Below are 25,101 nucleotides of genomic sequence, written 5' to 3'. Positions count from 1 at the left end.
TGCTTGAGACGGCGGTGCCCTGTTCAGCGGTGCTTGAGACGGCGGTGCCCTGTTCAGCGGTGCTTGAGACGGCGGTGCCCTGTTCAGCGGTGCTTGAGACGGCGGTGCCCTGTTCAGCGGTGCTTGAGACGGCGGTGCCCTGTTCAGCGGTGCTTGAGACGGCGGTGCCCTGTTCAGCGGTGCTTGACTTAAAGGGCCCTGTTCAGCGGTGCTTGACTTAAAGGGCCCTGTTCAGCGGTGCTTGACTTAAAGGGCCCTGTTCAGCGGTGCTTGACTTAAAGGGCCCTGTTCAGCGGTGCTTGACTTAAAGGGCCCTGTTCAGCGGTGCTTGACTTAAAGGGCCCTGTTCAGCGGTGCTTGACTTAAAGGGCCCTGTTCAGCGGTGCTTGACTTAAAGGGCCCTGTTCAGCGGTGCTTGACTTGCGGTGCCCTGTTCAGCGGTGCTTGACTTGCGGTGCCCTGTTCAGCGGTGCTTGACTTGCGGTGCCCTGTTCAGCGGTGCTTGAGACGGCGGTGCCCTGTTCAGCGGTGCTTGAGACGGCGGTGCCCTGTTCAGCGGTGCTTGAGACGGCGGTGCCCTGTTCAGCGGTGCTTGAGACGGCGGTGCCCTGTTCAGCGGTGCTTGAGACGGCGGGGCCCAGCGGAGCGGTGCTTGAGACGGCGGGGCCCAGCGGAGCGGTGCTTGAGATGAAGGGCCCAGCGGAGCGGTGCTTGACTTAAAGGCCCTGTTCAGCGGTTCTTGAGATGGCGGTGCCCTGTTCAGCGGTGCTTGAGACGGCGGTGCCCTGTTCAGCGGTGCTTGAGACGGCGGTGCCCTGTTCAGCGGTGCTTGAGACGGCGGTGCCCTGTTCAGCGGTGCTTGAGACGGCGGTGCCCTGTTCAGCGGTGCTTGAGACGGCGGTGCCCTGTTCAGCGGTGCTTGAGACGGCGGTGCCCTGTTCAGCGGTGCTTGAGACGGCGGTGCCCTGTTCAGTGTGCTTGACTTGAAGGGCCCTGTTCAGCGGTGCTTGAGACGGCGGTGCCCTGTTCAGCGGTGCTTGAGACGGCGGTGCCCTGTTCAGCGGTGCTTGAGACGGCGGTGCCCTGTTCAGCGGTGCTTGAGACGGCGGTGCCCTGTTCAGCGGTGCTTGAGACGGCGGTGCCCTGTTCAGCGGTGCTTGAGACGGCGGTGCCCTGTTCAGCGGTGCTTGAGACGGCGGTGCCCTGTTCAGCGGTGCTTGAGACGGCGGTGCCCTGTTCAGCGGTGCTTGAGACGGCGGTGCCCTGTTCAGCGGTGCTTGACTTAAAGGGCCCTGTTCAGCGGTGCTTGACTTAAAGGGCCCTGTTCAGCGGTGCTTGACTTAAAGGGCCCTGTTCAGCGGTGCTTGACTTAAAGGGCCCTGTTCAGCGGTGCTTGACTTAAAGGGCCCTGTTCAGCGGTGCTTGACTTAAAGGGCCCTGTTCAGCGGTGCTTGACTTAAAGGGCCCTGTTCAGCGGTGCTTGACTTAAAGGGCCCTGTTCAGCGGTGCTTGACTTAAAGGGCCCTGTTCAGCGGTGCTTGACTTAAAGGGCCCTGTTCAGCGGTGCTTGACTTGCGGTGCCCTGTTCAGCGGTGCTTGACTTGCGGTGCCCTGTTCAGCGGTGCTTGAGACGGCGGTGCCCTGTTCAGCGGTGCTTGAGACGGCGGTGCCCTGTTCAGCGGTGCTTGAGACGGCGGTGCCCTGTTCAGCGGTGCTTGAGACGGCGGTGCCCTGTTCAGCGGTGCTTGAGACGGCGGTGCCCTGTTCAGCGGTGCTTGAGACGGCGGGGCCCAGCGGAGCGGTGCTTGAGACGGCGGGGCCCAGCGGAGCGGTGCTTGAGATGAAGGGCCCAGCGGAGCGGTGCTTGACTTAAAGGCCCTGTTCAGCGGTGCTTGAGATGGCGGTGCCCTGTTCAGCGGTGCTTGAGACGGCGGTGCCCTGTTCAGCGGTGCTTGAGACGGCGGTGCCCTGTTCAGCGGTGCTTGAGACGGCGGTGCCCTGTTCACCGGTGCTTGAGACGGCGGTGCCCTGTTCACCGGTGCTTGAGACGGCGGTGCCCTGTTCACCGGTGCTTGAGACGGCGGTGCCCTGTTCACCGGTGCTTGAGACGGCGGTGCCCTGTTCACCGGTGCTTGAGACGGCGGTGCCCTGTTCAGCGGTGCTTGAGACGGCGGTGCCCTGTTCAGTGTGCTTGACTTGAAGGGCCCTGTTCAGCGGTGCTTGAGACGGCGGTGCCCTGTTCAGCGGTGCTTGAGACGGCGGTGCCCTGTTCAGCGGTGCTTGAGACGGCGGTGCCCTGTTCAGCGGTGCTTGAGACGGCGGTGCCCTGTTCAGCGGTGCTTGAGACGGCGGTGCCCTGTTCAGCGGTGCTTGAGACGGCGGTGCCCTGTTCAGCGGTGCTTGACTTGAAGGGCCCTGTTCAGCGGTGCTTGAGACGGCGGTGCCCTGTTCAGCGGTGCTTGACTTGAAGGGCCCTGTTCAGCGGTGCTTGACTTGAAGGGCCCTGTTCAGCGGTGCTTGACTTGAAGGGCCCTGTTCAGCGGTGCTTGACTTGAAGGGCCCTGTTCAGCGGTGCTTGACTTGAAGGGCCCTGTTCAGCGGTGCTTGAGACGGCGGTGCCCTGTTCAGCGGTGCTTGAGACGGCGGTGCCCTGTTCAGCGGTGCTTGAGACGGCGGTGCCCTGTTCAGCGGTGCTTGAGACGGCGGTGCCCTGTTCAGCGGTGCTTGAGACGGCGGTGCCCTGTTCAGCGGTGCTTGAGACGGCGGTGCCCTGTTCAGCGGTGCTTGAGACGGCGGTGCCCTGTTCAGCGGTGCTTGAGACGGCGGTGCCCTGTTCAGCGGTGCTTGAGACGGCGGTGCCCTGTTCAGCGGTGCTTGAGACGGCGGTGCCCTGTTCAGCGGTGCTTGAGACGGCGGTGCCCTGTTCAGCGGTGCTTGACTTAAAGGGCCCTGTTCAGCGGTGCTTGACTTAAAGGGCCCTGTTCAGCGGTGCTTGACTTAAAGGGCCCTGTTCAGCGGTGCTTGACTTAAAGGGCCCTGTTCAGCGGTGCTTGACTTAAAGGGCCCTGTTCAGCGGTGCTTGACTTAAAGGGCCCTGTTCAGCGGTGCTTGACTTAAAGGGCCCTGTTCAGCGGTGCTTGACTTAAAGGGCCCTGTTCAGCGGTGCTTGACTTAAAGGGCCCTGTTCAGCGGTGCTTGACTTGCGGTGCCCTGTTCAGCGGTGCTTGACTTGCGGTGCCCTGTTCAGCGGTGCTTGACTTGCGGTGCCCTGTTCAGCGGTGCTTGACTTGCGGTGCCCTGTTCAGCGGTGCTTGACTTGCTGTGCCCTGTTCAGCGGTGCTTGACTTGCTGTGCCCTGTTCAGCGGTGCTTGACTTGCTGTGCCCTGTTCAGCGGTGCTTGACTTGCTGTGCCCTGTTCAGCGGTGCTTGACTTGCTGTGCCCTGTTCAGCGGTGCTTGACTTGCTGTGCCCTGTTCAGCGGTGCTTGACTTAAAGGGCCCTGTTCAGCGGTGCTTGACTTGAAGGGCCCTGTTCAGCGGTGCTTGACTTGAAGGGCCCTGTTCTGTGGTGCTTGAGACGGCGGTGCCCTGTTCAGCGGTGCTTGAGACGGCGGTGCCCTGTTCAGCGGTGCTTGAGACGGCGGTGCCCTGTTCAGCGGTGCTTGAGACGGCGGTGCCCTGTTCAGCGGTGCTTGAGACGGCGGTGCCCTGTTCAGCGGTGCTTGACTTAAAGGGCCCTGTTCAGCGGTGCTTGACTTAAAGGGCCCTGTTCAGCGGTGCTTGACTTAAAGGGCCCTGTTCAGCGGTGCTTGACTTAAAGGGCCCTGTTCAGCGGTGCTTGACTTAAAGGGCCCTGTTCAGCGGTGCTTGACTTAAAGGGCCCTGTTCAGCGGTGCTTGACTTAAAGGGCCCTGTTCAGCGGTGCTTGACTTGCTGTGCCCTGTTCAGCGGTGCTTGACTTGCTGTGCCCTGTTCAGCGGTGCTTGACTTGCTGTGCCCTGTTCAGCGGTGCTTGACTTGCTGTGCCCTGTTCAGCGGTGCTTGACTTGAAGGGCCCTGTTCAGCGGTGCTTGACTTGAAGGGCCCTGTTCTGTGGTGCCCTGTTCAGCGGTGCTTGAGACGGCGGTGCCCTGTTCAGCGGTGCTTGAGACGGCGGTGCCCTGTTCAGCGGTGCTTGAGACGGCGGTGCCCTGTTCAGCGGTGCTTGAGACGGCGGTGCCCTGTTCAGCGGTGCTTGAGACGGCGGTGCCCTGTTCAGCGGTGCTTGAGACGGCGGTGCCCTGTTCAGCGGTGCTTGAGACGGCGGTGCCCTGTTCAGCGGTGCTTGAGACGGCGGTGCCCTGTTCAGCGGTGCTTGACTTAAAGGGCCCTGTTCAGCGGTGCTTGACTTAAAGGGCCCTGTTCAGCGGTGCTTGACTTAAAGGGCCCTGTTCAGCGGTGCTTGACTTAAAGGGCCCTGTTCAGCGGTGCTTGACTTAAAGGGCCCTGTTCAGCGGTGCTTGACTTAAAGGGCCCTGTTCAGCGGTGCTTGACTTGCTGTGCCCTGTTCAGCGGTGCTTGACTTGCTGTGCCCTGTTCAGCGGTGCTTGACTTGCTGTGCCCTGTTCAGCGGTGCTTGACTTGCTGTGCCCTGTTCAGCGGTGCTTGACTTGCTGTGCCCTGTTCAGCGGTGCTTGACTTGCTGTGCCCTGTTCAGCGGTGCTTGACTTAAAGGGCCCTGTTCAGCGGTGCTTGACTTAAAGGGCCCTGTTCAGCGGTGCTTGACTTGCGGTGCCCTGTTCAGCGGTGCTTGACTTGCGGTGCCCTGTTCAGCGGTGCTTGACTTGCGGTGCCCTGTTCAGCGGTGCTTGACTTGCTGTGCCCTGTTCAGCGGTGCTTGACTTGCTGTGCCCTGTTCAGCGGTGCTTGACTTGCTGTGCCCTGTTCAGCGGTGCTTGACTTGCTGTGCCCTGTTCAGCGGTGCTTGACTTGCTGTGCCCTGTTCAGCGGTGCTTGACTTAAAGGGCCCTGTTCAGCGGTGCTTGACTTAAAGGGCCCTGTTCAGCGGTGCTTGACTTAAAGGGCCCTGTTCAGCGGTGCTTGACTTAAAGGGCCCTGTTCAGCGGTGCTTGACTTAAAGGGCCCTGTTCAGCGGTGCTTGACTTAAAGGGCCCTGTTCAGCGGTGCTTGACTTAAAGGGCCCTGTTCAGCGGTGCTTGACTTAAAGGGCCCTGTTCAGCGGTGCTTGACTTAAAGGGCCCTGTTCAGCGGTGCTTGACTTAAAGGGCCCTGTTCAGCGGTGCTTGACTTAAAGGGCCCTGTTCAGCGGTGCTTGACTTGCGGTGCCCTGTTCAGCGGTGCTTGACTTGCGGTGCCCTGTTCAGCGGTGCTTGACTTGCGGTGCCCTGTTCAGCGGTGCTTGACTTGCGGTGCCCTGTTCAGCGGTGCTTGACTTGAAAGGCCCTGTTCAGCGGTTCTTGAGACGGCGGTGCCCTGTTCAGCAGTGCTTGACTTGAAGGGCCCTGTTCAGCGGTGCTTGACTTGAAGGGCCCTGTTCAGCGGTTCTTGAGACGGCGGTGCCCTGTTCAGCGGTGCTTGACTTGAAGGGCCCTGTTCAGCGGTTCTTGAGACGGCGGTGCCCTGTTCAGCAGTGCTTGACTTGAAGGGCCCTGTTCAGCGGTGCTTGACTTGAAGGGCCCTGTTCAGCGGTTCTTGAGACGGCGGTGCCCTGTTCAGCGGTGCTTGACTTGAAGGGCCCTGTTCAGCGGTTCTTGACATGTGTCTCCAGGGCACCAGATCCGGCCAATATATGGAGTTCACTCGCCACCCGACATGTGGCTGCCGGGCCCTTCGTGCACATCTGTCTTCTCGCTTGCGGGGCCCTCCTGTGCTGGTGTCCCGGGCCCGTGGGTGTCCTCCTTCACACCTGGAATGGGGCTGGTGGGGCCCTCCTGGGCAGCTCTCCTGCTGCCGGACTTGTCGGCCGTGCTGCCCTTGCCATCCTTCCCTGCTCCTCTGTGGCCCTTGCCTCCCTTTGTCGATGTGCCAGGTGGCACCCCACTTCCTGACGGTGCCAGGGTAGTGCATTTGGAGGCTGCCGTCTCTGGCCTCTCGCGCCGGGCCTTGCCTTTCTTTGATTTTTTCCCAGGGGGTTGGCTGGCTGTCCCTTTACTGCTAGCCGAAGTAGCTGCCCTTGAAGGTGGTGGACTCCAATATCCTTGGACTATGGTCCTTGTAAGTCCAGGGGTTGTGGTGGCTGAGGTGCTGATTGGACTCTTACGAGATGGAGGGGGCGGGTCAGGTGATGGAAAGAGGTTAATTTTGGACAGGAAAAACTTTTTAGGAGCAGTGGGAAGGGTAGGTGCAGTGGGTATGGGAGTGGAGGAAGAGGATGTGGTTGGAGGAGAGTCGAGTCTGGTGTCTTTGGGTGCAGGTGCTTGTGATGGAGGCTGTCGTGAGGTGGATGGCTGCCTGCGTTTGTGTGGTTTGGAAGAGGGGGTGACAGACACACTTGGAGAGGACACAGGGGACGTGTAAATGGCAGTGGGGGTGGTGACTGCACGTGTGCGGAGTGTTCTGGTGGGTGTGCTGGTGATGGACGTAGTGGCTGATGATGTTGTGCATGCAAGTGTGAGTGGAGACGTCACAGGGAGGGAGGAGGGAGACGAGGAGGGGGACACAGAGGAGGCAGTGGCTGTTGGCATGTCTGCATGTGGCTGTTGCTTGGGTGAATGCTTGTGTGATGTGTGGTGCTTATGTCTGGATGAGCTGCCCTTGGGTGTTGAGGTGTGTGCAGGCTGGTCTGTAGGTGTGTCTGGGATAGGCAGAGGAACAGGGGAGTGGGACTGGGTTGAGGAAGTTGGAGGAGGGAGGCGGGAGACGGGGACAATGGCTGCCGTCAGTGCTGAGGCCAGAGCGTTGAACGATCGCTGATGGGCAGCCTGACCCGAATGAATGCCCTCCAGGTATGCATTGCTCCGGTGCACCTCCCTTTCTACCCCCTGGATGGCATTCAAAAGGGTAGACTGCCCAACAATGAGCGTCCTGAGGAGGTCAATGACCTCCTCACTGAGGGCAGCAGGGGTAACTGGGGCAGGGCCGGAGCTGCCTGGGGCGAAGGAGATGCCCGTCTTCGTGTGTGAGCGGGCACGGGGCGAACGCTGAGGGGCTGCTTGGAGGGCGGAGCTGGTGCGCTGGGTGGCGGCTGTACCCGTTGTAGCGGTGGGCACGGATGTTGACGCCACCACAAGGGAGCTCCCTTCCGAGGACGTGTCTGTGTCGCTGGTGTCTCCACGTGTCCCCGTTGTGGAGCTCCCCTCGCCCTCCGTCTCACTGGTGAACTCCCAGTCAGTTGCATGGCCCTCCAGGGCCATGTGAGATGCAGCTCCCTCGTGCTCCGATGCCACTTCTCCTCCGCCTGATGATGCTAATGCACACATGAACAGGAAGGCCAACAAAAAAGGGGGGGAGGGGGGAATAAAGACATGTTGAGTGCATGCATTGGCGACACAGTTGGCGGAGAGGACAGACACAGAAGCCCCCTGCACTACGCCGCGCACTTGGGGTACACTACTCAATCATTGGGAATGGCCTACAAGCCTATGGACGACAACTGCACACATAGGTGACACAGGGCCATGGATAGCTGTACTTGGCACCCTACAGAGGTGGGGGGCGGGGGCACAGGGCCATTCCTTACGGAGGGGCCTAGCCTACAGAAATCGCCCTGGCCTAGTTATACCCAGAGCCCTCCTCCCCCACCCAGACACCTCCACTGCGCGCTAAGATAGCAGAATGTGCTTGTACTCACCCCCTTGTGTCTGCTGTGATGTCCTCACGCGCCCATCCAAATCTGGGTAGGCCACCGCCAGGATCCGGGACATCAGGGGGGGTCAATTGACGAGTGGCACCCCTTCTACGTTGGGAGGCCATCCCCAGCAGAGCCTCCGTGGTCTTCCTGCTCCCGCGGCGGATGTCCTCCCACCTCTTGCGGCAGTGGGTGCCCCGTCTGTTGTGGACCCCCAGGGTCCGGACGTCCTTGGCGATGGCACGCCAAATGTCGATTTTCTGATGGGCGCTGACCTATGTGACATGTACAGGGGAGAAAATAAAATATCATCCTTTTCTGCATGCTCGATGTGAGTGGCCCCCCCTCCCCACCCTTGCCATGTGGCACATGCTCTCATCTGTCGTTTGATGCATGCCTCATTCGCGCCCCTCCCCACCATCGTTCATTCACCCCACTCAACCCAGGCATTGGCCACAAAGCATGGTCCCAGTGTACTTACCTGTTGGTCTGGAGGACCGTAGAGTAGCGCATACTGGGGGAGGACCCCATCCACGAGTTTCTCCAATTCTTCTGAACTGAAGGCAGGGGCCCTTTCCCCAGTCGCAGCAGCCATTGTCTCTTCCAGACCGAGGTCACAGCAGCACTTGCAGTATAGGTCCTCTCCTGTGGAAGATCAGGTCTCGAGTGATTAAGCAGATAGAAAATGGCGGTGCGTACCGCGGCGGTGCGTACCGTGACCGCCGGCGCACATCGTCATTGGCTCCTGAAACCCATAGGGTTCAATGTTAACCAATGCGGCTTTGCACCGCGGTCTTCGACCGCCTACCGCCACGGTGTGCCACATCAGCGCATTGACCTCACATCGCACTTCACAGGTCAGGCAGCCGCCATTTCAAGGGCCCACATGGCTTAATTTCTACTGCGTCACACATGCCTAGGCCTTGCATCAACACTCATACAAGCCATTCACTGCATAGAGAATCGTGTACTGTGCAAGCTGTGGGAACGTACCTGTGGGTTGATTGACTCTGTGCTCCATGTTGTCCTTCCTAGGCACCGTCTGCTGGGACTTGCGAGGAGATGGAGGAATCTTCCCGTGTACAGACCGCTGGTGGACCTGTCGACAATGGAAGAAAGACATGTCATACTGACATACAGGCTTGACCGAGCCACTATACAGGAAATGTGTGCCCAGCTGGAGCAAGACCTGATGTCACCCATCCGCCAACCCACAGGGATTCCCCCTCTAGTGCAGGTTCTGTCAGTACTCCATTTTTTGGCAAGTGGGTCATTTCAATCAACAGTGGCCATTTCATCAGGGATGTCTCAGCCTATGTTTTCAAAGGTGTTGGTCAGAGTGTTGTCTGCCCTGATGAAATACATGCGGAGCTACATTGTTTTCCCTGAGGTGGGCGATTTGGCTCCAGTGAAGGGTGATTTCTATGCCCTTGGACATATTCCCAACATCATTGGTGCAATTGATGGGACCCATGTGGCTTTGGTCCCCCCCAGCAGGAGTGAACAGGTGTACAGGAACAGAAAAAGTTATCATTCGATGAATGTCCAGGTGGTCTGTTTGGCTGACCAGTACATCTCCCATGTAAATGCCAAGTTCCCTAGGTCAGTGCATGACGCGTACATCATGCGAAATAGCAGCATCCCTTATGTGATGGAACAACTACAGAGACACCGTGTGTGGCTAATTGGTGACTCTGGTTACCTCAACCTGTCCTGGCTACTGATCCCAGTGAGGAGTCCCAGGACCAGGGCAGAGGAATGGTACAATGAGGCCCATGGGCAGACTAGGAGGGTGATCGAACGCACCTTCGGCCTCCTGAAGGCCAGGTTTAGGTGCCTGCATATGACAGGTGGATCCCTAATGTACTCACCAAAGAAGGTGTGTCATATCATCGTGGCCTGCTGTATGCTTCACAACCTGGCTTTGCGACGCCAGGTGCCTTTCCTGCAGGAGGATGCTCCAGATGGTGGTGGTGTGGCAGCTGTGGAGCCTGTGGAGAGTGAAGAGGAGGAAGACGACGAGGACGACACAGACAACAGGGACACAGTAATAGAGCAGTATTTTCAATAACACACAGGTAAGAATCAACACCGGCATTTTACATTTACTTACAGTCTCCTGCCTCTCTACTGTCTGTCCTTTTCACCCAGTGTATGGTAACTGAGTTGTGACTTTTCCTTCCAATTTCAGAGATGTGTGCCCCACTGCGTGACCTCTGCTTTGTTTGCCCATGGACTACAGCTGTGTGACAGTGGTATGTTGTTTTCACAATGTAACTTGACATTTTGCAACGGTTATGTCTAATTCATTTGTTCAAAATACAGGCAGACTCCAGATTATTTTTGTGCAATAAGTGTTTTTATTAAAGTGCTCAATTTAGGGACATGGTTGAAATATCGGTGATGGGTGATGGTGGAGGATTGTCCATGGCAGAGTCCAGATTTTCAGTCTCACAGGTGCATTGTCCATATGCCTGTGGAAGGTGGAGCAGGGGCAGTTTAAGGTTGGACAGGATGACAATGTGGGACAGTGGGATGACATCAAGGGGTATCCTTTCCTGGTGGGGGTCTTGGCATCCTACTCTGTCTTCTTCCTAGATCTCAGGCCCCGCTTGCGGGGTGGTTCTCCTTCTGCAGGGGGTGGGGTTCTGGTGGCCTGTTGTTCTTGTGTGGGGGCCTCCTGTCCACTAGCGCCGGCGGTAGCCTGTTCTTGGTCCATGCTAGTGACGGGGGCCCTTTGTGGTGCCACATGGTCCCGCAATGTGGTGACAATCTGGTTGAGAGCCACGACGATGGTGCCCATTGCGGAAGTAATGTTTCTGAGTTCTTCCCTGAACCCCATAAACTGTTCCTCCTGCAGTACCTGGAGCTCCTGGAACCTGCCCAGGACCGTGGCCATCGTCTCCTGGGAGTGGTGGTATGCTCCCATGATGGAGGAGAGGGCCTCGTGGAGAGTGGGTTCCCTGGGCCTGTCCCCCCCCCTGTCGCACAGCAGCCCTCCCAGTTCCCCTGTGTTCCTGGGCCTCTGTCCCCTGGACCGTGTATCCACTACCACTGCCCCCAGGTCCCTGTTGTTGGGGTGGTGGGTTAACCTGGGTGCCCTGTAGTGGTGGACACACCGCTGATTGACGTGTCCTGGAGACAGAGGCATGGGCCCGCTGGGTGGGAGCTGTGCTGGTGTTCCCAGAGGGGGGTAGGTCTGCTGTGGCCTGTGGCTGTGTGAGGGGAACCGACTATCCCGAGGTCCCTGATGGGCCGGGCTGGTCATCTGGGTCCAGGGAGACAGAGCTGCTGTCCTCACCGGGGGCCTCTTCTGGGGGTGGGATGGACATTTCTGGACCCTCCTGGGCGGTATGGTGGCGTTCGGGTCCTGCAGGGGTATAAAAGTATGGTTATTGCTTCTGTGTGTGCAATATCGTGCAATGGGTGGCTGCCCGTGTACCCCAGTGCTGGCATTCCCTTGTGGGGGCTGTTGTGACGGTGGCTTGTGGGGGAGATGAGTATGTGCAGTGGGCATGCTTAGGTGATGGGTGTCCATGGTTTGTGGTGGCATGCAGGGTTTGGTGTTGGGATGGGTGGGTTGTGATGGTGAGACATTAGCAAGGAGGATGTGTGATGGGGGTGGGGGGTGACGGTGGGGGTATGAGTTGGCATGCTGGTGGGGTGGGGGGGATGAAGTAGTGAAGATGAGACTTACCAGAGTCCATTCCTCCAGCTACTCCTGCGAGGCCCTCAGGATGCAGGATGTTCAAGACTTGCTCCTCCCATGCTGTAAATTCTGGGGGTTGAGGTGGGGGTCCGCCGCCAGTCTTCTGCACCGCGATGTTGTGTCTGGATACCTTGGAACGCACCTTCCCCCGTAGGTCGTTCCACCGCTTCCTGATGTCGTCCTGATTTTGTGGATGCTGTCCCACAGCGTTGACCCTGTCCACTATTCTTTGCCATAGCTCCATCTTCCTGGCAATGCTGGTGTGCTGCATCTGTGTCCCGAAGATCTGGGGCTCTACCCGAACTATTTCCTCCACCATGACCCTGAGTTCTGTGTCTTAAAACCTGGGGTGTCTTGGGGGTGCCATGGGGTGGTGTGGATGAGGTGTGGGGTGGTGTATGTGTTGATGAGTGTGGTGGTTTGTGGTGTTTTGTGCGTGAATGTTGTGTGGGTGATGGTGTAGTGTGCCTCTGTGTGATGGTGTTCTCTATTCTGTGCTGTCTCTCTCTGGGCTTCGTCTCTGATTTGTGGTTGTAGGGGTTTGTGGGTGATGTGGGTGTGTGTTTTATATTGTATTGGGTGTGTGGGAGTGTTGTGTGTATGTGTATCAGGTGTGTGTATTTCAAATTGTCCAATGTGGTTGTGTTTTGTAAGTGTGTGTGTAATTTGACTGCAGCGGTGTGTATCGCCAATGGAATACCGCGGTTGAAAGACAGCCGCGTGGATTCGTGGGTCGGAATGGCATGGGCGTATCTCTGTTGGCGTGACGGTGGAGGTTTGGTCATCGCCAGTTTTTCGCTGGCCGTTGGTGTGGCGGACTTTTGTGGATGTCGGGTTTTTGGCGGTTTGCCTGTTGCGGGTCAGAATGACCGTGGCGGTTTACCGCGTCCGCGGCGGTGTTGTGGCGGTCTTCTGACCGGCAGAAAGCGCCTTTTACCGCCGAGGTCAGAATGACCCCCTAAGTGATGAGACACAGGCTTTAATTGAAGGGGGACAAAGGGCATGTAAGGAGGAGGCAGAGTAAGTGAGCCTACCTGTAGATTGAGGGGCAGCATCCCTTGCCCATAAACCCGTTCGGGCGCAGATAGGCATGACTTTCGCATGCCAGCAGGGTGTCTGCTGCATGTGTGTGCCACGGCCATACTTTTATAAGCATGTTTAGCTCCTAATTGTTCATTTGACAGTATCTCTTACACATCAGTTACTACTCTGGGATCTTTTAGGATTTAAGAAGTTATTTTAGCTATAAGACTGGGCTCATTCAGCAAAGCACCAAGGCCTAGTTAAAAGGCTGACCTTTGGGCACCACTATTAATGCATGTTTTTAACAGCTGTTTGACAGGGATTTTGCCCGTTTCATGGTCATTGCCCGTCATCGTACCAGCGTTTAAAAAAAAAAAAAAAAAAAAAAAAAAAAAAAAAAAAAAAAAGCAGGCTCGGACCAAGCTGCTGCAGGACCTTATCCCTCATTGTTTCCTTGGTTAAGATTCTACGCAGGGTAATATTTAATAGCACGTGGGAATGGGCAAATATTAACAACATTCTAAACCTCTGTCAGTATGGTTTCAGAGAGCACCTTGGGACAGTTAAACAGTGTCTCCAACTGTATCTGATAAATGGCATGTATACTGTAGCACGTAAATGCTCAATCCATCTAGTGCTTATGTTTTTTTCCAGTGCCTTTGATCGAGTAAACCACTCAAAACTGCGGTCACATCTCCTAAAAACAAGCTGGGATGTTGCACTGGCCGCCTTCCTTACTGAACTCTTCAGTGATCGAAGGGCCCAGAAGAGGTTTGGCTTACACATATGTTTAAAAAGATGTTTGCGGCCAGGATGCATTTAAGCTTCTTTTTTTAAATACATAAATATCATTTATTCTCACCTATTAAGTAGCAATGCTTATGTACCAAAGATAATGGGGCTGCAAATCCCAGTACCAAAGAAATTAGTTTCAGCTTTTATGTCAAATCTGGATTTGAGCGCTAATTATTCTAAATCACAAATAATGTCCTGTGGCCCTGGGTGCTTCTCACTGGATGATTTTAATATTGGTAAAAACAGTTTGGAGAAAGTTTACAAATATCTATATTTGGGATTAATTTTTGATATCTCCTCATCATGTAGGTAGATTGGAATCATGTGATGCCAAATGTTTGCCCAGTCAATAATAGCTTTACTCAAATTGTTCACCAAGCTAGGCAACAAGCCCATCGCTCCTATGTTACCTACTGCAGCATATGGGGCTGAAAATTAATCTATTTCTCAACTTAAAGAAAATCATCTTTGCAGGCATCTTCTGTCAGCACCACCCTGCCTCTCAGGTTATTATTGCCATGAAGAACTTAGCCTAAGTTATATTTAGGACTACATACAGCTGGGTCCCTCATCATTGATTTCCGTTGGGACAAATTCCCACACAATATAACATTTTCTAATTACAAGGGATTGCCTTAATTGTGATTCCTTGTCTGTTTTATGGTAAAGCAAATCTGTCAGTGATGGGACATCCGTTTCTGTTTGAGAGCCCCATGTCCATGGTGAAAAATGATGAGCTGTGGGTTAAGAGATCATTTTTAGAGCACTTAAGTGCTATCAGAAAAATTACCAAATTGCACAAACCAACAGTCTTCGTATCAGTGTCTTGTTAACTACTCCCATCCATGTATATCTATATTCACTCATGTTGTACATGTGTTCCTAACAAATGGTGAAATCTCTGAAGGGGGAGGCAGACCTTTATGAGATGAGTGGGTACGAATCACCAGAGTAAAAATCGTTGTCCACTGTCTGAGACTAGTGGAGAGCACGGTCACCATTGGAATAATCATGAATGGTGCTACAGGGAGTGCACTGGATCCTCTAATCCTCCACACAACATTCCCCACCAATGCAGGTCATTGTGCAGTGATACAAAAGGAAAGTTCAAAGAACATGAGTTGCTTGGGTGAATCTAGCCAGCCAGTAGGAGGTTTGATGATGTTCTCGTTGTGATGGTTGGTTTTTTGGAAACTCAATGTGGACTAAGAAAAATACACTGGGGCCTAAGCCTCAACTTGAATCCCTGCTCCCACCTGATGTAACATAACCTAGCTCCTCCATCTTTCGCTCATGTGAACCATCACCTGATACTCTGTGCCTCCTTTATTCTTACCACACACATCTTTCCTTCACCTCGCCACGCCCACCAGCCACTTCAGTCTCCTATACACCAACTTCCATCACCCATGTTACTTCCGCCCAATAATTAACTGCTGTGTACCTGGCTTGAAATTACCCCATACAGTGTAAGTGCATTCAGCCTCAGAATAGCCCTCCTCCCTCATTCATACTTCAGTTCTTAGAGTTTACTATGGGCTACCTCAGCCAAGTACCTACTTTTTAAGTCTTCCCCTCCAGTGTACCACATCCCAATAGTGATATTCCTAGTCCTTTTCCTTTCTCTGATTTTTCAAGTCATGATGCGCTCCATATGTTGTGGTGTGACTCTGCATCATTCTCCACTATATAACACTACCCTGTCATCCACCTCCCCCATTGGTGTATCTTGATCTGGCACTATTTCCCATTACCCATCTTCTGAATGCTTGTTTTATTTTCTCCCTTCTTTCCGAGATGTCCCTGTGTCTCATACAATCTTCACATGCTGAGCACATCTGCCTCATACTTCACCCTAGTTTACTTCTGGTGTAGGCTGCCTCATGCCTAATCCTGGGGTTCTTCCACCTCTAGCCCACTCCCAAATACGTATCTTTTCTTTATTCCTATCCTGTGATACACTCCCTCACCTTTCTCTTTTTTGGCCTTACAGAAAACTTGGTTCTGAATGATCCTGATTTCCAGCATGAGGATGCCAACTTCTTGTCCCGCAGCGAGCGCTATGAGGTGGCAATAAAGAAGAGCGCCAACATGATCCTGAAGATGAGAGAGTATGACATTTCTGACCCTGAAGAAATCTACTGGTTTAAAAGGTACTTGGAAATGGGAGTGATACTAACTGGTTCCAGGCAATAGGTACACAAATAGGTGGCTGTTCAGCTTTAAACTTTTTGAGAATAAACAGTCCATTGAGATATGTTCTTTCTGCACTCTTACTTGTCTGTGAAACTGTGTGACGTGTCCATGTCCCCAACGATCTTTTGGATACACTCATCTAATATGTATCCTGACTGTGTCCCACCCTAGCAGCCACTCTGAGCCCTATGTTCATTCTGAAGTCTTCTCATTACCCTACAGAGAGTGTTGCCACTATTATAAGGGGCCAAAGCAAGGGGAGATGTTTGTGCACGAATATGAATTAGAAATCCAGTTGGATGACTACCTTACAGAGTCCTCTGAGCGATACTGCGCAGGTGGTGCTTTCTGGTCAGAATTAGTCCCACTAGATGAGTTCCGGGATACAGTGGAACTCCACACCCTCTTGTATTAATTACTATTGCACACACAATAGAACTTTAAAAAATGGGATACAACTTGAAAATGTTTGTTTCTAAAACCCACATTTAGTACATAAAATATGAATGGTAATCACAGAGAATGAGATAAAAAAATGCAGCAATGCACGACATGACGAACAAAAACATTGAGGATTCCTAATATAGTTAGCAAGTCCCAAGTTAACACCTGCTCACTACTTTTAAGCACTATGCTGCATTTTAGCAGAAGTAAAAAAAAAAAAAATAGCAAGCCTACAAATCAAGTTTCTTAAGAGATCGCTGAGCATACCTTCTTTTGATTAAAAAATACTTGTTTAGCTATTCTGAACCACAGCCCTTGCCCTTGTATAATAAGTAGTGCCTGGCTGAGGGGTATTTGTCTGCATTGCTCCCGGGGCAACCCCTGACTGGGGGGACCTCAGTAGTGCTGGAACATTTTTCAGAGTGGGGGTGCTGCTGGTAATATATCACGGAAATCTTAGGGATTGTGATAAATCCATGCATCACACAAAAGAAACAAGTGTAGCAATTGTGCCACACCAATTGAGCAGGAGGGAGGCGATGGTGTGGTATGTAGCTTGTGGTGCATTTTTGGAGCACTGGTGAGGTAGTGCACTGACATTTACAAAGTGCGAATGGATACTAAATTTGCATAGACAATGTGGTTTTACTGGTAAAAATATATAGAACAAACCCAATACATGGAAATGGGTTTTAGCAAATATTTGTTATTTATGCATCAAGTAAAGTGCCTTGATTTAGCTTACATTAATTATTGAAATCAGGCAACAATTTAAAATAGTAGTTGCTGCTTTTGTCATGCAGTTTTTTGATGACTCATGAATAGTTCAGAGTCCAATGTGAAGTCCAGAATTTTGACTTTAGGGAGCATGCCAGAGATATTTGCAGGTGCTGGTTGGTCTACCACATAACCAGGACCAGTAATTATCAACACTGATTTTAGGTTATGGAGCCAGTTGGGCGGCATCCCTCCAAGCATGTAATGCAGTGAAATGTTCAGCATCATTTCTGTAGTTCCTAGAGTGCAGAAAACCAGATGAGAATCATTACTATAGTTGTGAAACCCACCTCCTGTGGCTGTCAGCTAATGCGGAGCTTGCACACAGATACTAAAAAAGTTGGTGAGGCCCCTTAGCAGCCACAAGTCTGAAGTAAACGGTTAGTGTCCGATGTTCCCTTACTGACCGTTAGTGATCAATCTTGATCAAAGAATATAAATGAACTAATGGGCCCATTAAAGAACTTGACTACATCATTCTGTCCTTCAAAAAGAAAGGCATGGTCAGTTGCATCACATGGAGCCAACAGGACAAGCATCATGGCCAGTTAGAGTGCACCCTTATTAGCATTATCTATCGCAAGCTTTTAACATCAGCCAGTTCCATGTCTGTATACATACAGGGACAGAAGCTTGACAAGTGAGTCCCCAGCTTAGCTGTAACTACTTCTTCAAGAGACCTTTACCAGTTATGGCGTCTTGGCAGTGTGTTTACAGCTGATGGCACTGGATGGGTTGAGTCTAGGATTTTAAAATGAGATGGTGTCAAAGCTTGTCTCAGTTCGGGTGAAAGACTGCACTGCTAGTGAGCTGTTGGTAATCTCTGTACTAATGGGTGCAAGTAGACCAGTCTTTTCTGTCTTACCCTTTGAGGTTCTATTCTAGTTACAACTTGCAATTTAAAATATATGCCGGAGTTTTTAATGTCCTCCTTTGGAGAGGAAGCCAAGTGCAAACAGTAACAGTAATACGCTTGAGTGGCATTGATTTAACATCCGGGAACCTTGCTCTTTTCATTTAGCTCTACCACACTCCTATTTGACCAGGACTTTAATTATTGACTGTTGTTTTTGTGATCTTCAGTGTTTTGTCTGAAAAGAACTCCTGAATTCGTTAACATGATTCTGCCCAAGCCAGCACATCTTGGGTAGGTGTGGTCAGATGTTCTATTTCCTTGAGACTGTTTGCTAAATCCTTCGAAGCAGTATAATTTCTTTCCCCTCCAACTCTTCCATCTATAATCCCTTATTGGTACAGCTGCCATTTCTTTAATGCTTGTGATTAATTTGTTTCCATTTGTTTGCAAAACATCACAGAAAAACTTATCATAAATCTCCTTTCTGTGACCTTTTTTGCAGTCTCTTCTGAATCCTTCCTGACAAAGTGGTTTGTAACACCTTTAGTTTCCTTGATAAATGTCAGTTGGTTTTCCTATAATCTCATTTTCAGACACTTGTTCTTTTATATTGCCTCTTAGATGTAGCAGACATGTGTCTGAGTTGTATTTTTATTAGCTACCATTGTTATTTTTTCCGGTCATTAACATACTATCAGTCCAATCTAATTTAGTAACATCTAGATCCTTCCTCATGGCATCATTACCTCCTGAAGAGTCTAGCACATGCTGGCTTTATCAATGAGCCAATGTACCTTTTGCGAATAACCCAGTGTCCCTATAAGTAATGAATCCGTCTAAATATCCTCTTCCTGCAAATTAAAATCATCCACACTTGCATTTGTTGATCATTATCGTGCATCATGTAGTACTTTCAGTAGTTCAGTCAGATCTTCGCACATATCCCTTTTTGTTTTCCATGTTTGTAGATGACGTAGGCACTAGGAGATGGCACCTGAATCAAACCTTTCACATAGTGATTCGACAAGGGCATTCAGTGAAGACACAGGATCAAATTGACAGCTCTTTCTGGTTATTATTGCAGCACCTCCCTCATACGTCCCTTCTTGTTCTTAGATAGCATAGTATATTCTGGAAGGACCATCAAAGTATCTGGACATTAATAATGCTTATATCCACACAGTCTCATCAGTTTTCTGTCCATGTATTTTTCTGTCTTAGTGAGCTCCAAATACAGTAAAGTCGTTGCAAGGTAAATGTAAATAGAATAATCTTCAGAGGGCTTTTTCACAAGCAAAATGGGCATTACATAAAAAGCGTCTTGGTGTCACAGTACAACCACAATGCCTCTACTTCATTCTTGAACATGGAGGGGATGTTGTTTTTGAGAGTTTATATTGTATTTACCTGTGCCTTTCATGGAACTGATCCTGCATGTGAAGCTACAATCCTCTGTGCCTTTGGCACTGAGAATGTTTCTTTTGCCAAAACCTAGAGCAAAGATTGCCTGTTTCACTTTTTTGTATGTCATTTTCCTTGTAAAATCCAAACAAGGTCACTACAGTGATAGGTATGTTATTAAGTGTTTTTGTGACATAGTCTTAATGTATTGAGGCAGCTTTTCATTCCTTTGGGAAAAGAAGACCGGAAAAGCACAATAGGAGAAGCAATGAACGTCCTCTTCTGCAACTTGCTGACTCTTGTCTGAGCTTCTGGCTTTAAGTTCTAAAATCTGGACATAAAACCTTTCTATAATGAGAACTATGTGTGATTCAGAAGCCACCAAGCCTGGCACATCTGCTAAAAACGATGTTCAGATGATACTAAAGTTACATTTGCAGAATTATATACCTTAAATTTCCTGCTTTTACTAAGGGAAGCCACAGCAGTTTGGAAGAAGTAATTGTCTCTTTTGGCAGCAATGACCATGAGATTCAGCGGTTGGGATGCGCTCACAAAAATTGGAGATGGAATGAGGAGCTTTGTGTTTTCTTCCTTATGTAGAGGGACTGCTTTAATGTTTGTTGTAAAAAATACAAGCAGCCGGGAGCAGCTGATGAGACAAATCGAGGAAGACAGGTCTGTGAAAAATAAGTAAGGTCATGCTTCAAAGTTATGTAGGCTGTACTTGAGATAACAGACGTCAGGGCACAATTTCTCCTGTGCATTTCACGAAGAAGCAAGACTTTGCTATCCCTAACATTGGCCCTGGAAAAAGTGGTATTTGCTATATTGTAAGACTTGCATTCATGATGCAGTCTGGTTAAAACTGACATCCTGCAATGCTGTGGGCTTTGTTTTAAAGCAGTATCTGCATGCTGACATGTATTAGGTCTGGAGGCAGCAAATACGATCATTAGGAATACCCATTATCATCCATTATCTTGCAATTACATTCAGTTTATTACCAGAAGGGCATATTTCTGTGAAACTGATATTTAACATTCATTTTGCATTTTCAGGGAAAATGTGCTAATTTGCAGACTGTTTACCATACAGGATCGAATCCAAAAAGTACATGGAAAATCTCGACCATTGCCTCCATATGATTACGTATTTTGTGTGGGCCAACTTCCTTGCGTTTTATGAGGCTTTGAAACCGTCCTAGGAGTACTCCTGGAGATCTAGGCCAGTTGTAGACTTTTAGAACCACTTATATGTTTAATAAAATTAATACACACATTTTCACCACTTTGAGATTCCGGTGTATGGAAACATGACGCTAATATGTATTTGCATATTCTTCTTGTCCATGGGAGGCATTTTTGCCCTGGAGAACCCACAATGCTGATTCAGCTATTAAATTGTGGGGGTGCTTTCTTTGTATTCCCACACTTAAAGTGGTGCATGATCTTCGTCGTTACTAGCAGTTTGAACTACATTTCCAAGGCTGAAGTCTAACTACAGATAGTTTGTGTCTAGCCACAATATTATGGATTTGTAGGTGTTTGCCTACTTTTGCAGGTGGGACCATCACGAAATGGCAGCAGAATATCTCCTTACCATAAATTTGCAATTGTGGAAGTTGCGTTGCTGGAATGCATTAACTTAGTCATTCAAAATAGAATTGATCTGACATCTGAAAGGCTCTCAACCCAACCTAGTGAGGTTTATATTCTTGGAATTGGACCTGGTGGTACATTCGATTTAGCCACGACCTCTTCCTGTACTTGTTACTTATCTGTACTCATTTGTCTTCTGTGCCCTGGAAGCAGTGAGTTGTGCAGGCAGCGGGACCGCAACTCTTCCACTGGAGAAGAGCCAACAAACTAGTCAGATAGTTGCATTGTAGACCCTTCTACCTGTCCCTCATGGATAATGCATGTGACTGCTAAGCCCTTGATGAGCTGAGTCAGGCATTGGAACTATAACACTTCCACCAAAGTCAGCAGAAGCAGAGTAGTCAGGTTGGAAGATTGTAGATCCTTCCAACGATCCCTGCTACACCATCTCGATCAGTTGGCAGTTCTACATCCAATTAGCCATGAGAGAAGCAATGAAACGGTGAGTTGAGTGAGGATCAAAATCCGCGATCAACACTGTTTAACACAGTGACTTCAGTAAGTGCTAGAATGAGGAAAGCATGTGAGGAATGGAATAGGCAAGCGAGGAAAGGGCAACATGGACAGTGCAAGCCAGATACAACACGAAATGGATGCACAACAAGAAGAGCATGAAACTGACATGGCACACAAAGTGAGAACAGATGAGGTATAGAAAGCATATAGGACAGTTAATGCAAAATACTATAGGCAGGTTCCAGGTTACAAGAATTCAGGTTTGGAGTATATAGCGGGGTGGAAGAATGTTCAAATTCATCTCTTTCAAGAATGCCATTCTGATTGGAAGTAGGTGTGAATCCAGAAGAAACTGACCTAACAGAGTGCACAGTAGTAGGTATGGTTAATGCACTATAAGGGGAGAGTGGAGTAGCAACGGATGGAGACTGGGGAGTGGTGGATCCCTTGGATAGTGTCTTGCAAGAGGTGGTAAGTTGTATAAAAGCTGGAGGGAAAAGTAAGGGAGAGCGAGCTCCTGATTGCGGAGGTTCGGGGAGTTGAGGGATGAGTTAGGCACGGGTGTGACATGGGAATTAGTAATGAAGGAGGGAAAACCTTTGTGCCACATGGTTGTAAGAGAAAACAGATAGTTTTGGCCCTTCATGGGTTTTTGAAGAAGACCCTTGCATAAAAAAGTGGTGATCAGGTTTAGATGTGAATGTGATCCATCAGTGAATCAGGAATTTGTAAAGGGCACTGCTCACCTGTGGGGGTCTCAAAGTGCTGAGGGGAAGGTGCTGCTACTGCTCGAACAGCCAGGTCTTGAGAAGTTTCCTGAAGGTGAATGTGATGAACAGGGTGGAAAGATTTAGCTTCAACCAGGAAAGTAAGAAATTATTTAAAGGATGGAGCAGTGGAAAGGTAGCGGTCAGCAGGATTGACATGGGAGAAAGTTTGTTTGACTTTTATTGCATAGATGAACTGTCTCAGGTTGTTACTCCTCACCCAGGAATTTAATATTTTGGTAGTACGGACATACAGCGAATGAAGATGATAACGTCTAAATCTCATGTAGATGGTGCAAATAATGAACCCGTGGCACGTAAATAATAATCCGGTATATCATTAAATGTATATAGCCTCTCGGACTGCATTCCACTCCATAGATGCTGGCAGAACGTACGTGCTGGCAGACGCCAAAATGAAGTATTGCAGGTGCACACAAGTCCTTTCTTCTTAATTGCTTTATTGAAGTTTCAGCAGCGCTGTTGAGTCTCCCTATCCTTCCAAGAAGCAACTGGCTCAGTGGTCCCTGGAACTACTGATGTCATAGAATACCACATGTCTACCGATATTTAAGCAGCTTTGATCTGGTGGCTCAGTTTCTTTCTTTCCACCTCTTGTAATAGTGCATGTGTGGCCTGAGTCATTGTGGCAGGGTCACCGTGCCCCTCTCGCCCTGCATGCATGCTTCAGTTACAGTTGAAATTGCAGCATCAGAGGTGTTTCCCAACTTTTCCTCTCCCTTCACCTTTCGCGTACTTGTGCTGGACTTTGCTCCCTGCCCTGGAGATTGCCGTGCTCTGATAGCGATGGCACCAGTGTGTTCCTGGGCAAAGATCGGGGTTGATGGTATCAGACTGTAATTCACTTCGACTCCTAGATTAATGTTTAATGCAGATGATGTGACTGCTCACAGAAGCGATCGCTAGATGTGCATACTAAGAGTAGTGAATTTCGAATAAATGCTAATGCAAGATGGTGGTAAGCATGGATTGAATGCTTACATGATTGTTAATATAATGTTTGAAAATATAAAAATGTGGAATGAATGCAAATTGCCTTGTTTCAGATCTAAACATAGATGTATCCGTCAGCTGTAGTAAATGGGGTCAGTTGGCAAAAAAGGCAATCTGGTCGTGTAGATGGCTAAAATTGTCTGGATCCTTTGGGTAAAGTGCCCTACGTTCTTTATAATGGCTATAATGATCAAGCTTGTGTCAATAGAATAGTGGAAAATTATAAAACAAATGCATCAATTCTGCAACTTGCACAATCTCAGTCATCTGATACTGATTATTTATATATATACATATATATATCTATATCACTCTGGTTTCCACTCTTCATCAAACTTCTTCCTATCTGACTTAGAGTCTATATCTAGACGACTTGTAATGTGACTTGCCCTGCTGATAAATTTGCATTTTTAGCCCCTCCCTTCTCCTGGATATGATTATTAAATGGAACCTCCAATTAAACGTGTTTCGACGGGAACAACCCTAATGAAAATGCAGACATTAAAGGAGCAAAGACTGAGAGAAAGAGATGGAGAATGAAAAGATTAATAGAGATTAGGGCCATGTGGATACTTATTGTCACGTTCTTTATTCTATGAGAAATTAACCAAAGAGTTCTAAGTTTCTAACCATATGCCATAGATCGCACGATGCGACCTGCAAGATCAGCAGTCACAGAAGGTGTGAATTAGGGGAAACACCCACAAACTATTTTAGCTTTGATAGGATAGAACGTATCAAACTAAACCCAGATGCAGTTCATTCTACTCAGGATATTGTGGTAATAGTGCTGACTGGGAAGGAAAGCCCCAGCTCACCAAAACATGTGGCTGAAATGACAGTCAAAGACTTAAGTATATTGACGTTTTGATGAAAGCAAAAGACAAAAGAGCCTGCATCTCTGTATTGTAGGCCAGTGGAGGAAGAGTCAAACCTCCAGCCAGACGAGAATTGTTGACCCATGGAGGCTTCTCCGGTCTAAGGAGTGAAATTATACTTTCTTATCTTGCATTAATGGCGCAGAACCCAGAATAGACTATTTCCTGAAAAAAACTGGTGTTCTTCCTAGATTTTTCTACTAAATCAGTGGAATTAATTGTATATCAAATCATGCCCGATCAACTTACAGATTGATTTGGGCCTTTTGATTCCAGTAGACAAGACGTGGAGGATAGACACTCTTAAGTATAAGCAGCCAGAAAAAAGTTTCAGCAGAATACCCAGATTTTAACACAGAATCGGCATCCTCTAGGAAGCAGGAAAATCCTCGATGCAAATCAAATTGACGAGGGATGCTGCTATGACACCTAAAGAAAGCATAGTTGGAGGTAGCAATTCCCTGACGTCATAGACTCTAACTGTCTAACCCTAAGACCAAGACTGCAAATCCTGACAAGGAAGAAATATGAGCTGAACACTTTACTCATGCAAAAGGCTGAGAGCATCGACTTAAAGAATACCATTTTAAGCAAGGAGAAAAAGCTAGTCGTCTTCTTGCTCTGCAGCCAAAACCAAGGGAGGCTGAATCCGCAATCGGGCAGGGGTGCTTTCTTTCTCCTTTACTCTTCTTACTAGCGATAGAATCACTGGTACCTGCCGTACAACGCTCTGAAGACAACTTGTACCATCAGATCCTCTTGGCAACCAAAAAAAAAAAACTGCTTGCCTTGTCGAGCTGCAGTGGAGCGATCACTAATTTCACTTTAAATAACAGACAATAATGACCCATCGATAACCAACCCCAGCACCTAAGTGGTATTGAAAAGGTCATTAACCAGCTGTAGCAAGACAATGGCATCCCCAACCGTAAATTTTATGAATGCTCTAGGGCCACTCCTCATTCTCCACCTCACCTCCTCCCCCACCATTCCACCCCTCCCCAACTGGAGTGGACCCCAACGTGTGAAGACTGGATTAAACCCTAAGGAGACTTAAATACCTAGGGGATGGAGGGTGATGGGGCGGCCATGAAGCCTGCAGTTTTGCAGTGAATGGTCACTCATGTCCTATATAAAATAGCGGAGGGAGGATTAGAGTGCTTGCACTCCAGTCATGAAAAGGGGTCGAACCTCAAGGCGGGTTAAACCCCCAGTTGCTTTTGTTATGAAACAAAGGGTCTGATTTAGATAGCGGCAGATGGGTTTGTCCGTCGCAGAGGTGACCGATATCTCATCTGCCGAAATCTCAATTTCTTAGGATTTAATGGAATTTAGATT

At 49.9% G+C, this 25,101-nt stretch overlaps 1 protein-coding gene across 3 annotated transcripts in view; it reads left to right on the top strand.

Annotated features, from left to right (window-relative positions):
- Positions 1 to 25,101, top strand: part of ACOX1 (acyl-CoA oxidase 1) — a 147,846-nt gene that overhangs the window by 27,394 nt on the left and 95,351 nt on the right. For all 3 annotated transcript variants that reach the window (XM_069200196.1, XM_069200199.1, XM_069200197.1), the window contains exon 2: positions 15,307 to 15,466. In XM_069200196.1, coding sequence (XP_069056297.1) covers positions 15,307 to 15,466 — 160 coding nt within the window. The remainder of the gene's footprint in view (positions 1 to 15,306; positions 15,467 to 25,101) is intronic.

Source organism: Pleurodeles waltl, chromosome 7 (genome assembly GCF_031143425.1).
Source record: "Pleurodeles waltl isolate 20211129_DDA chromosome 7, aPleWal1.hap1.20221129, whole genome shotgun sequence".
Taxonomy (NCBI): Eukaryota; Metazoa; Chordata; class Amphibia; order Caudata; family Salamandridae; genus Pleurodeles; species Pleurodeles waltl.
The sequence above is the reverse complement of the archived record's forward strand: the minus strand, read 5'-3'. Positions and strand labels throughout refer to the sequence as shown.